Raw genomic sequence first — 13,840 nt, forward strand, 5'->3', positions numbered from 1 at the left:
TACAGTAATACTAGCTGTTTTAACTATGCATTTAACTTCATTGAGCTCTTTATTCCTCCATACAGCTTCGAGTTACCATCTAGAGTCCTTTCATTTCACCTTGCAGGGCTTCCTTAAGCATTTCTTGCATGACAGATCTAGTATCATGAACTTCCTCAGCTTTTGTTTATCTGGGAATGTCTTAATTTCTCCCTCACTTATGAAGGACAGTTTTGGTGGATATAGCAGTCTTTGTTGGCAGTTTTTTCTTTTAACACTTTGAACATATCAGTCCACTGTCTTCTGGCCTCCAAAGTTTCTGATGAGAAATCTGCTTAATCTTAGTTGAAGACCCCTTGTATTGATGATGATGATTTCTTGCTGCTTTCAAGATTCTCCCTTTGTCTTTATCTTTAAAGTTTGATTATAATGTGTCTTTTGAGCTTCTTTGAGTTCATCTTGGGTTTTTTTGAGCTTCTTGGATGTTTATATTCATGTCTTTCATCAGATTTGGGAGTTTACAGCCATTATTCATTCAAGTATCTTCTCTGCCCCTTTCTCTCTCTCCTCCTTCTGAGATTCCCAGAAGGATGTATATATTAAGTGTATATTGGTCCACTTGATGGTGCTCCACAGATCCCTTAGGTTCTGTTCACTTTTCTTCAATCTTTTTTCTTTCTGTCCTTCAGGCAATAATTTCCTATTTCCTTGTCCTGTTTTTCAAGTTCACTGATTCTTTCTTCTGCCTTTGAATCCCTCTAGTGAATTTTTTATTGTAATTATTGGTCTTATTAGCTATGAAATTTCTTTTTCATTTCCTTTTAGGTTTTTTATTTCTTTATTGATATTTCTATTTTGTTCACACATTGCTTTCTTGGCTTTTCCCACAACTTTCTTTAGTTCTTTGTGCATCTTAGAGATGGTTATTTTAAAGTTTTTTCATCCAGTAGATCTGCCATTAGGTCTTTTTCAGGAGCAGTTTCTGTTGATTCATTTTTTTCTTTGAATGAGCAGTACTTTGCCGTTTCTTTGTATGATTTGTGATTTTTTTTGTTGAACACTGGGCATTTGAATCTAATAATGTGGTAACTCTGTAAGTCAGATTCCCCCTGTTCCCCTGGGCTTGCTGGGTTTGTTGTTGTTGTTGTTACTGTTTGTTTTTTATTGTTGGCTGTTTCTGTACTGAGGATCAGTCTGAGGTGTAAACAAAGTCTTCTCTGTTCTTTCTGAGCCTTTCCCTTGTTGTGCCCATTTACTTTCTAACTTCCCCCATGTATACAGTTTTTTTTTTTAACGTTCTTATCTTTAATGTCTGGCTCCCAAAAGAGGAAGGTGTGAAAAATGAAGGGGGGAGGGTTCTGGTCCTTTATATCCCCTGGAAGTCACTTCAGTCAGAATAAGAGGGGCTTGCAACAGTCGGGGGAGGTATAATAATAATGGCTGTTCGCCTGTTTGTCTGCCCCTCTGATCAGAAGCAGCAATCAGTGATCGGAGCACAGTTCCCTGATATTTGAAGGATAGGGTACTTTTTCCCCAGTCTGACTCCCATAAGCAATGTGTAAGCTGCTCTAGGAACATGTACACAGCTTCCTGCCAAGTGGGTAGGGGTGGGAGATGGGCAGCTGCTACTGTGTGAAGAGCTGAATTTAACCTCAGTTTTACCACCCATGTCTTCCTCGGAAGGGACAAGACTTCAACAGAGTCCAGAGTTCCACAATAGTTAAATCAGACATTATGCCAGTGTAATTTTTTGTGTAGGTTGGGAGACAGATTGCTAGTGCTTCCTATTCTGCTCTCTTCCCAGAATCCTCTCCCCTTAAATGATTCGTATACTTTCAATTTAAATCCCTTAAGATATATAACTCAGACTTATAAAAACCAGGTTTTTTAAAAAAGTAGATTATGCATGCACATGTCAGAAATTCAAAAGGCATTGGAATAGGTACAGTGTCTTCTAAGTTATCCCTATTGAGACAGCCTCTTCTATCATTTTTTTCCCCATAGGTTATATCCCTCCAGAGATAGTGTGTTCATATATATGCATAAAGGTATATATACCCATGCTTCCCTCTTCCCTTTTGTTTTTGACACAACTGGCAGTATATTTATGGGGAATGACCTTCAGGACTTGCCAGGAGAAAAATTAGGATACATTATGCAGTATATTTAGACTGTTCTTATTCTTTTAAATGATTTCTTAGTATTCCATGGTTCTAGATAGTGCATAATTTACTTGATGGACGTTTAGGTTGTTTTCAATCATTTGCCACTAACGGCAACCATATCTTAGCATTCGTTGCTCATGTGTGTATCTGTAGATTAAGTTCCTACAGGTGAAGGTGCTTGGTGAAAGGGATATGTGGTACATTTTGATAAATATTGCCAAATTACTCTCTAAAGAGATTGTGGCAGTGTACAACACATTAGATGTTGGAATGCCACTGCTCTTACAGGTGAAAAATACCACTAATTAATATATATCTTGTGACTTCTGTAAACCTACTGCTGTTTGCTGCTACGTCAATCACAAAAACCGTAAGTTTTTTGATAAACTTGTGATAAGTACAGTTTTCTTATTTCCTCCTTCACCTCCCACCCAACTAAAATATACAACAGTAAAATATATTAGCTCAAACTTTACTCTTTCCAAGTTACTGCTTACTGCAGGCTCCATGAAGCCAAGAACTTTTGTCTGTTCTGTTCATTGATAGATCTAGTGTCACTTGAGCAGTGCTTGGCATTTATCATAGAATAAATTTTTGAGTAAACTAATGCATTGTAGTTAAATAATAGTTTTCCCTCATTTATTTAGTTTTCCTCTTTTCATCAAAAGTATTTTTAGAAAGTAAGATAATCGGCCTTGGGCTTTTTATGGGATCATTTACTCATTAATGAACTATTGCAGTATTGTTGAAGTAATAATTATTGCTGTTTGGAGTTGTTTTCTTTTCAGTTATTTCAATAAATTCTTAGGTTACAGGAGGCAGGGTATTTTTAACTTCTGAAGTAGAGTCCTTTTCTATGTTTCTGTGTAATATATTTGCTTATGTGTGTTCACACTTCTCACTTCCAGTTGGACTTTTTTCTTCTGTGTTTCTTATATAGATTGCTTAAGGAATAGTTACAGGACAAAACCTTCTAGCTCTGTCTTAATATAGTATGAAATATAATTTTGGAATGGAATAAACCTAGAGGCTTTGTCTTACCTAAGATTTAAAAAGTAGCCATCATTTCCTCTTTAATCCTCCTCACATAAGTTCATTATGCATAGCAAGATTGAAAGTGTTTCTTTTCTTAAGACAGGTTAAATTTAGCACTTTCTCTTGAGATAATCTGCCAATTGGTGCTTATATTCAGTCATCTAAAATGCTGTATGTCCTTTAAGAAAGTAATAAAAGATTTCTAATTCTTTTTAAAGGCGGGATCCACGGCACCATTGTTCATTGACCAGCCAGAAGAACCTGAGACAAATGCAACAGATGGCATAGAATTATTCGAAGACAGTCAGCTAACCAGTCGCTCTAAAGCAATAGCCTCAAAAACCAAAGAGATTGAACAGGTGAGAATCCAGTCTGCTTAAAGTATAAAATCTTTTGTTCCTGTCATTTTGTACACAGTAGTTACAGTAAATATTTATTGAATAAATATTTCATTTTGTCTTTTTCCATTTGTGACCCTGAAATTACAATGTAAAAAATTCTAAAAAATGTTTGATTTGATTTCACAGTAATTTTGATCAGTTTGGTCCTCCACCCCTGCTTACTTTTTTTTCTCTTTTTAATAAAAAGCAAGCTTCTATTTTAGAGAATATTAATATTCTAGTTAGTGTGGAGCAATTAAAGAACTATTAAACTTAGAGATGGGTTGAAAAATATTAAATATACCAATATAATAGCAAATGTTAGTTTTGAATACTGGGATTACAGATGTTTCTTGATGGTTTTCATTATACTTTTAAGTATTTTTCAAATATTAAAGAAAAAATAAAGGATAGGTATTTAAATCTAATTTTAATGATGTCATTTTGAAAAGTCAGGGTCTTGTTTTTAATAGATTGAATAGATTGCTTAAGGAATAGTTATAGGACAAAACCTTCTATCTGTATCTTAATACAGTGTGAAATGTAATTTTGGAATAGAATAAGCCTAGAGGCTTTGTCTTACCTAAGATTTAAAAAGTAGCCATCATTTCCTCTTTAATCCTCCTCGCATATGCTCATTATGCATAGAAAAGTTGAAAGTGTTTCAATATGGAAATATTACCTGCTTTATAGGGTATTATCACTTTATGAGAATTAAATGAAGTAAATGAAATGTGAAAGGGCTTTCTAAAATGTGACATGTTGTACAGCTGTTTGTTTTTGATGTTGTTACTCTCTAGTGCCTTGAGTAAATGTCATTATATTGTTATATAATCTTCTAAAAACTGTTGGAAATTAAGAACAAAATTAAACCTTTTCTCAAGGCGCTGTCCATTTCCACATCAATTAAAATCTATTTCCCTTGGTTAAGTAGAAGATCTTATTTAAATCCTAGATATGATTGTGCAGCTTATATAGGAAAACGGTGACTGAGAAAATCCAGTTTAATTTGGTGATGTGAAAGGCAGATTGGTGCCTTTCAAGATATCAATTAAATGGGAGTAAATAAATGGTTTGCTCACTAGGTGTATCTTCCAGTACGAATATGAATATCATTGCCCTATATAAAATTACTGTCTTTTTACTCTGACTTATTTTTCTTTGTAGCTTTTTTTTTCCCCTACCATTTGACATATGTTTGCTTGTCTCCCTTCCATATGGAAGCTTCATGAGAGCAAGGACTTTGTTTTGTTTACTGCTTTATCTTCATTACCCAGAATAGCGATTGGCATGTAGTGGGCTCACAAGAAATATGTGTTGTATGAATAGTCACTGAGTCACTTGAAATCAGAGTGTGTCTTAACCTGACCACTTAACAGAGTGCCTAGGCCCAGCACTTAGTAAGTGCTTGATAAGTGATTGTTAAGTGAATGAATTATTTAATGTTATTTTTCTTTTTCACCTAAATTGCAGCTCTTTAAAGGAGAGGTTTTCTTAAGAATATAACTGGTAGAAAAACTTGACTGACTCCCCTATTGGGAGGGAGTATTTTGGGTTGTTATTTATTAATATTTTTGTACTGTCTCCTCTTGTTATTAGTCATAGGTGATCTATTTGATCTTGAAAAGGTGGGTTACCAGTCAGAGGTAGAGCCTAGCTTAGCAGCACACACATAAAATTATTTAGTATGAAACCAGCGTTTGTATACTTTACAGACACCCATATATGTTTGACCTGTAAGTATGACTGTATTTCTGTTTTCATCTGTCCATTGTTCAAACACATGAAAAATCTGATACTAAAGTATATTGAACAAGGAAAGATGAACTAAAGAAAGAAAAATAACTCTAAAAGGTCATTACTGTATTCTGATGTACTAGAGAAGTAAAACCATTATAAAATAGAGAACTTAATGATGTTAAATATTGGAATGTAACTACTGTGTTGCTAGGGTACTTTGGTTTTCATATATTGACAAGAAAATCAAACCAGAATTCCTCAAAATGTCACAAAGCTAGTAAATAATGACATGTAATTATTTTATAAATCATGTCTTAATGTTACAGTGATTTTTGAAAATGAAAAAATTAGGTTTAAGGGGATTTCTCTCCAACATTTGCACATTTTATTTTTAGAGATTAAATACCAGATGGATAGGAATATTATAAAGGTTTGAGAAAGCTAGATGGTAGTTATTATACAGCTGTCTAGTAATTTATATTTTTCCATATGCTTGAAATATTGCATGATTTAAAAAATGAATAATAGCCCCCCCAAAAAGAGCCTGCATAGATGAGGCCAACAAATCAAACTTAGAATAATGTAGGAATGTAAATATTGGTGTTATAGCCAAGTTGCTTTTTCTCCCTGTTATGTCAAGTGCAATATGTTCAGATATCTTATAAATTTCCACATGTTTTTTGAGGGTTTATATAAATTAGGTCCTTCAGCCCTTGAATCCAAAGAAAGTCATTAACTTGAGGCAGTATTACAATATGTAATAAACTAAATCTTCAGGCCAAAATTTAATTTAATTCAGAGGGCCTACAAATGTGGCTTATTCGATGTTTAAGGGCACGCATATGGATATAGAGTGTATCAGAATCACTTCAATAAGAGCAGATTCATGTTCTTTGCCATATTATTGCCATCTCATTCCTGGGCATATAAGAATTCGGTAGGGTAGAGGTACAGGTGTCTTTTGAAAAAGCTGCCAGCTTATAGTCGTATATGGTGGAGAACCACTGGTCTAAAATCCTTGAGCCAGAAGACATCAGATTGCATCTCTGAATATTATGTTGCTAGAGATCATTTGAATCATCTCACTTTTACATAAATATCTTTTAGTGGATATGATTCATTCTCTTGCTACAGCACATTTATCCTCCTTATGCTTTGGATCCTGTGGTGTATCTTTTCCCCCTATTTCCCCAGATTATCCCCTCTTACCCAGTTTGGGCCACCTTTTACATTCAAATACTGGAATATTTTCCTAGGCTTTCTGGCTTCTGAGCTTAGAAAGGCGAACTTCAGAATTTCTTCTGTCATTATGGTAATTCCTAGAGAGACTTAATCCACAAAAATATAGGTGATGAATTGGGAGATTGGGATTGACATATATACACTAATATGTATAAAATGGATAACTAATAAGAACCTACTGTATAAAAAATAAATAAAATTCTAAAATTCAAAAGAAATATATAGGTGATTCATATTCTGGTTCAGGTATTTGGCATTAACCCCTTGATCGTGATATATCTCTCAAGTCCTCACATACCTACTACTACTGAACTATTTGATTTGAAAGTGCATCCTACTCCTTGATATTTTACCAGTGAGGAATCTTGGCTTTTAACAAATTGTTACTTTGAATGAACGATGCAAATTGAAATCCTCCATTATTACATACCCTTCTTCCCTTTATTATACCTTGAGGGATAAAGCAATATTTACTTTAACTCTTTGGAATTCTCTTATTTAAGATTTGCAAAATCCCTCATAAATTTTGATAAAATTGTGCTTAGACATAGCCTGTCAGTGAGATCCTCTGTTTTCTTGGGGACCTGGCATCTAATGATATTTAAGTCTTCTTGTAATTTCCCACTGGCAAGATCTGGCTTTGATTGTTCTACCTTCCTCTTTCTTCAGATGGAATCAGATAATATGAGTAGATCTGGGGTGGGTACACACACACACACACACACACACACACATATGTATATGTATACATACACAGACAAAAAAATATGCATATGCATTGTTGGCCTAGCAGATCATATGACTAAGAGTGTCAGGTGGCTAAAATCCTCCTAAAGACCCAAGAAGTTGTAGAGAAGCAGGTGCCTAGTGAAGCAACTGTAAGGATAGTTGGCGTGTAACTGAAGTTTATTAGGATCTTTTGCTCTGCCAACTAGTCTTAAAAAAAAGAACCTTTCATCTCTTCACTCTCAAGGCACCATGCTTATATTGTAATTCTCTGCTTTTGTTGTACATCTGTGGGGCTTTTAAAAAGTAGAGCTTGTTGGATATCTGCCATAAATATTCCGGTAAGTTAGTTATCAGAGCTTCTCAAACTTTAATGTGGGTGTAAATCACTGGGGGATCTTGTTAAAATACAGATTTTGATTCAGTAGATCTGGGATGGGGCTTGAGATTGGAATGTCTGACATTCTCCCAGGTGACGCTGATTTTACTAGTCTGTACCATATTTGGAGTAACAAGGAGTTGGAAGGAGGTGACTGTTTTTTCTTAGGTTCTTCTATACTTTCTAATGTACTGAAAGGTTGAAAACTATGACCACCTTTTATGTAAATTAAGAGACTTTTGTACTGTCTGTTTTTTAATTGTGGTATAATTAACATGCAATAAAATGCATAGATCTTAAATATTCAGTTGGATAAGTTGTAACAGTTGTAGCACTTTGTAAATATCACCCAAAACAACTATTTATGAAAGTCTTTTCTATTACGTTAAAATGTCCTCCAGCCCATCCATTGAAAGCTGTATTTTAAGTGATAAAATACACAAGGATAAAATTCAAAAGGCACAAGAGATTATGCAGGGAAAACAAGTTTCCTTCTCACCTATAATTCTTAGCTGCCCAGTTTCTTTCCCCAGAGTGTAGATATACTGTATATGTGATGTATGTGTATATATGTGTATATATACATATATATGTGTATACACAGAGTTTATATACAGTATTTATGTATGTGTGTATACACACATACATACATATACACACACACACACATCTGGAGCATGTTTGATTCAGATGAGTGGAGATAAAAGTTGGTGTGTGTGTCTCCATGCTTTTTCTTTAAATACAGTACCATACTCTGTACCCTGTTCAATGTTTTAGTGACCATTCTATATCAGTATATATAACTAGTCCCCTATTAATAGACATTTATAATCCCTTGGGAACCGTGTTTCAAAATATAGGTCCTCTGATTTCTCCACATTAAAAAAATGTATATATATGTATTTTTTTAAATAAACAAAATATTACATTTAATATATACATTTTGGGGCTGTGGAGTTGCTTTAATACTGTGGGTGTCAAATGCCTGTGTTTATGTTTTGTGAAGTGCTGTACAGGTTTTAGTAACTGCATAGGAGATCACCAGAGTGCCTGTTTACCTCTTATGGTTCTAATGGCATGTCAAGTTTGAGCGTAACTGTAATATGTGAGTTTGTAGAGAATCTGAATTTCTTGCTTGTACCAATCTTTATCAGCCTTTCTTAAAAATTATGTTAGTAGATGCAATTAATAAAATCTAAGCCAATCTAATTGCGGGGATGTACCTGATAATATTCTTTAAATACATTACTCATGATGCTCCTCAAATCGCAGAAAGTCATCATTTGTAAGGGGGAAGGTCCATCTCTTCTTTCTTCTTATTTGGTGAGTAATTCAAAAAAGAACAAGTACCATGAAGGCAAATTCATTTTTAAGACCTCTTTGGCTATTTCAGGACACTATCCTAATAAAATAAAGCTGTTTTATGAAAAAGCTGATATTTCTACCTGCAAGTTAAGTCTCTCTATTAACAGAATGGTTGATTACTATATTTATCTGATAATTTATAATTGAAATATAGACAGGAATCATTTTAGATCCAGAGAGGGTGCCAATCTAATGTTCTAAAACAGAGAGACTACTCAGAGACTCTTGATAGGGGGGATTGTGTATTTTTCTTCTTTCCTTCTTTTAACTTCCAAAGACTTAACCTGAATATACATTTGTTTTGGTAAAGACATTATTTTTTATAGTCAATCATAGCTATGCCAGCCTTGTTATATTGAGGAAATTTTATTTCTTAGCCATGTTGGGGCCACTTTCCTTACTCTAGTTAATAAAAATCAAGTTACTTCAGAAATCATTTTGTTGCCTGTCTAGGTCATCAGTCTTATAGGTTAATACAGTTTTGCTGTAAGTCTAGATCAATCTACTTAATATGTGATTTTTATTTTAATTTGAATTCTACATGTTAACCATTTTGTGACCGTATGGGCTGCTCACTGGCTTTTCTTCATTTTCTTCCTCAAAATAAAAAAGTTAGGCTGAATAATCTTAGGTCTCTTCCTAATCTAAATCATATTAAAAATTAAAAGCTAAATATTGCTTCTTCTGTACACACTATTCATTGTGTACATAAAGAAGCTAATTTCAGATTTAACTATAGAATATTTAAGCGTTGATTCTTTTTTAAACCTCTTAATGAGGACACAGTGTACTTACATTAAAATGCTTTTTAAAAACTCAAATATTTATCATTGCTATGCATCAGTCAGTAATTAAATAGTGCTTGTTGAGCTAATGAATTGTGCAGAAAGGGTTTTCTTCAGTAGACAAGACGTTCCGTTAGTCACCATTCTGCCTGTGGCCCTCTTCTTTTCTTCGAGTGTCTAGTTTCAGTCACCGTCTAACTATATAGCTGATTCTTCCCAGTCCTCTCACTGGGTCGCTCTTTCTCCCTCAATATAAAATAGGATATTTTTGTTTTACTTTTACAGAGAAAAGGCTTGAAAATTAATCAAATGAACCATCTTCCTGAAATGTCAACTAGAGTTGCAGACATGGAGAAGAGTCACACATGATGGGTTAAAATGAAATTGTTTCCAAAGTAGTGGCAACTCTATCATTGTATATGCATGATCTAATAAGCATTTTATACTCATCCTACATGATAGAAACATTCTTTGTTTTTTCTTTTTATCAGAGCAAGTAACGAACTTTTTAAAAGTGTAGCTCTTACCACTATCTTGTCTAGACATCAAGTCTACCCTACTGTATTTAACAGTCCATTATTACCAACCACTTATTCGGACCTTACATATATAGATTTAGTAAAATATACTCACATATGATTTACCTCTGAAAAAATCTCTTATTCCCAAAACCCATTGAAAATAAATCATTTATTTTGGCTAAATTTCAGAGTTTTTGAAATTTATCAGTCAGATTCTGTGCATGCTCTTACTATAGATGCTTGTTGCTGAAACGTAGGTGTAAAGTTTTCACTTTAAGGGAGTTTCATCTGGAAGCTGTCTCAGAAGGTAATTTGTATCATATTTGAAATGTCAAAACCAAGTGTCTTAGCTTTTACGTTTAATTAAAAGTAAGTTATTTATACCTGGTATAAATTCATAAATACGGAGATTGATGACTCTGTTAAGATACAATTTTTACATAAAATATAAAATTTGGACAATACAAATACCAAGCCTTATAAAAACCATACTTAAAATGTTGCAAGTACCAGAAGAGATGAGGCCATCCTGGACATTATACCTGGGAATGTCATCATTTAAACAAAAGTACCCAATACAGGTATTCCCCATGGCGTAAGCCCATGTGTGAGCTTCCTTCTCTCACCTCCCTTCTTTGTTTCCTGTCAACCAGTGTTAGGTAAGGATTTTCTCTAGTGGTTCCAAATTACTGTCACTTGCTATTCAGTTCCCCTTTTGTAAGTTAACAATTTTATTTAGTCTCTGAGTACTTCACATTGGGAACATTTCTAAGTAGTGTGGCATAGAAATTGCTGGATGCTTCCATTTAGTGCTTTAACTTCTCAGAGCCTTTTCCTCATTTGTTAAATGGGATTAGTTGCATGTTTTCCTGCAGAATTAACAAGCTCTTGTATGTGAAAGCCCTTTATATATTGAAAATCACTATACAAGTGGTTATGGTTGTGTTGAGTATTACTTTGCCTGTTTCTTTGCAACCTTGGAATATTGACTACTTTCAGATTACCTCTTAGGAATATTTTATAGCAAGTTTCCTGTATAAGTTTAACTTTGAGAGCCCATTTTCTCATCAGTGTGAAGATTTGGGCTGTTTACCTCTTGTCCTTTTACTTCTGTTTTTATTTTGGGGGATTTCCCCTTTATTTGTTCAAAATGAAATGTGAAAATAATTTTACTATGAAATATTTTATTTATTTTGGGGGGCTTTGTAATTTTCCTTTCACATTTTCCATTTGGATTGCTTTTTTATCTCACTGGTCCTTATCTATTTTTCTAGACATAAGAAGTACCATAAAAGATTAATGTTTCCTTCTCCTTAGAATTCCCTGCTTTCCCTTCCCATTCCTAAAACATAAATTGTTCCCATATATCACCCTTCACTTGTCATCCCTTATTTTTAACATGTGATCCCTCCTATAACATCTGCTGTCTTCTCTTAACTGTTGTTTAATTCAAGTATTGTGCAAGGAGATAACAAGCTTGTCTGTTATATACACTCATTTGCTGACTACAGTGTGAGTTAATTGATATTCTCAATTCATTTACAGACGGTGTTTTAAAAGTTGCACTTAGATAATCTTATGTTTCTGCTTAAAGGTAACTTGAAATTAAACACTAGAAGTGAGTTGATGTTGGGAGTCACTTATATAATTATCTATTTTGTGTACTTTTCCTTTATTCTTTCTCTTTTTAAAATTTTGTTTCTAAAAAAAGTAGTACAGGAAATTGGACAATGCAGTGTATATCATTTCTGTTTAGAATACTTGTTTACTTGAATTAGCCAGGAGATTATTTGGAGATTTTTTTGTCTGCCTCTGAACTGAATCTTAAGATTTCTAAGCCTTCAGTTATCTGGACTTGAGAGGAAATGAGCAGTTCAGCATCGTTCAGTTTTCTGGTTAGCTGATGTTCAATTATGCTAAACTCTGCTATGATTGCTAATATGCTCTACTTTAAGAAAGTCACCTTAGCGATGTATAACACATGTACAGAGAGAAGTGTTCAAAACAGAGTTGTTAACCTGAATGATTTCTCACAAAGCAAGCACGAGTGAAAACTACCATTCAGGGCAAGAAATAGAGATTACCAGCACCCCAGGAGTCCCATCATACCCCCTCCCTAATCACTGCCCCTCCTTTCCCAAAGGTAACCACTAAATTGATTCCTAACATTGTAGTATAGTTTTTGAGCTTTACACAAATGGAATCATACAGTATATATTATTTTGTGCCTAGCTTTTTTTTGTTCACCGTTGTATTTATGAGATTCATTGATATTGTTACAGGTAATATAGCTCCTTTTGGTTTTAATTTGCATTTCCCTGATTACAGATGATGCTGAGGATATTTTCGTATGGTTATTCGCACATAGCACAAGTACTCTTTTGTAAAGTACTTGTTGAGATTCTTGCTAGTTCTCCTGTTGAGTTCTTTTTTTTTAAATGATTTGTAGAAGTTCTTTATATATTCTTTATATATATATATACAAGCCCTTTGTTAGTTATGTGTGTTGCAGATACCTTTTCCCATTTTGTGTCTTGCTTTTTCATTCTTTTGATATCTATGGAGGAATAAAAATTCTTACTTTTAATGTAGCCCAGACTTTTGAGTCTTATTCTATATTGCTTTTATTTGTCTCCTATTTAAGATATCTTTCTCTTTTATTATCTTCTAGAAGCTTTTCTGTTTTGTCTTTTACATTGAGTTACAATCCATCTGAAAATGATTTTATATATAGTGTATATTAATTGTAGCTGAGATCGAGTTTCACTTTTTTCCATGTGGATATCCATTTGACACTGAACCATCTTTTGGAAAGACCATGTGTTCCTCACTGTTCTGCATTGACACCTGTGTAATAAGTCAGGTGTCCATATATGTGTGAATCTGTTTCTGAACTCTGTTCTATTCTGTTGGTCTTTTGATTCGTGTAAAAGTACTGCACTGTCCTCATTACTGTAGCTTTACAATTAAGTCTTGATATCCAGTAGAGCAAATCCTCCTGCCTGTTGTTGTTTTTTCAAGGGTACCTGTACTTGGAACTGTGAATTTCTGTAGAAACTTTAGAATTGGTTTCTCATGTTCTCAGTTTAACAAACAAAGCCTGTTGGGATCTAGGCTCAGGATCTCTCACGAGGCTGCAGTCAAGCTGATAACAAGGGCTATAGTTTCTTAAGATGTGACTGGAGTTGGAAGATCCACTTCCAAGCTCACTCATGTAGCTGTTGGCATGAGTTTCAGTTTCTTGCATGTAATCATTGCCTCCCCCAAGAGTGAGCAAAAAAGAGCAATGCTTTGCTGCCTTTTTTGGTCTGTTGAGTCACATACTGTCTGTCACTTCTACCTTGTTCTGTTAATTACAAGTGAGTCACTAAGCCCAGCCAACACTCAACAGGAAGGGATTACACAAGGATGAAAATACCAGGAGGGTGGGGATCACTGGGGGCTCTCTGGGGGTTGGCTGCCACATCTTCCATGATCATTGTAACCTGAATTTACCAGCTTTATTAGTCTTTTTCAAAGAACC

General features: G+C 34.3%; 1 protein-coding gene across 15 annotated transcripts in view; it reads left to right on the forward strand.

Annotated features, from left to right (window-relative positions):
• The window catches only part of PPHLN1 (periphilin 1), a 140,416-nt gene that overhangs the window by 89,780 nt on the left and 36,796 nt on the right, over positions 1-13,840 (forward strand). For all 15 annotated transcript variants that reach the window (XM_067696212.1, XM_067696211.1, XM_067696207.1 and 12 more), the window contains one exon: positions 3,398-3,538. In XM_067696212.1, coding sequence (XP_067552313.1) covers positions 3,398-3,538 — 141 coding nt within the window. The remainder of the gene's footprint in view (positions 1-3,397; positions 3,539-13,840) is intronic.

The sequence above is a fragment of the Pseudorca crassidens genome, chromosome 11 (genome assembly GCF_039906515.1).
Source record: "Pseudorca crassidens isolate mPseCra1 chromosome 11, mPseCra1.hap1, whole genome shotgun sequence".
Classification (NCBI taxonomy): domain Eukaryota; kingdom Metazoa; phylum Chordata; class Mammalia; order Artiodactyla; family Delphinidae; genus Pseudorca; species Pseudorca crassidens.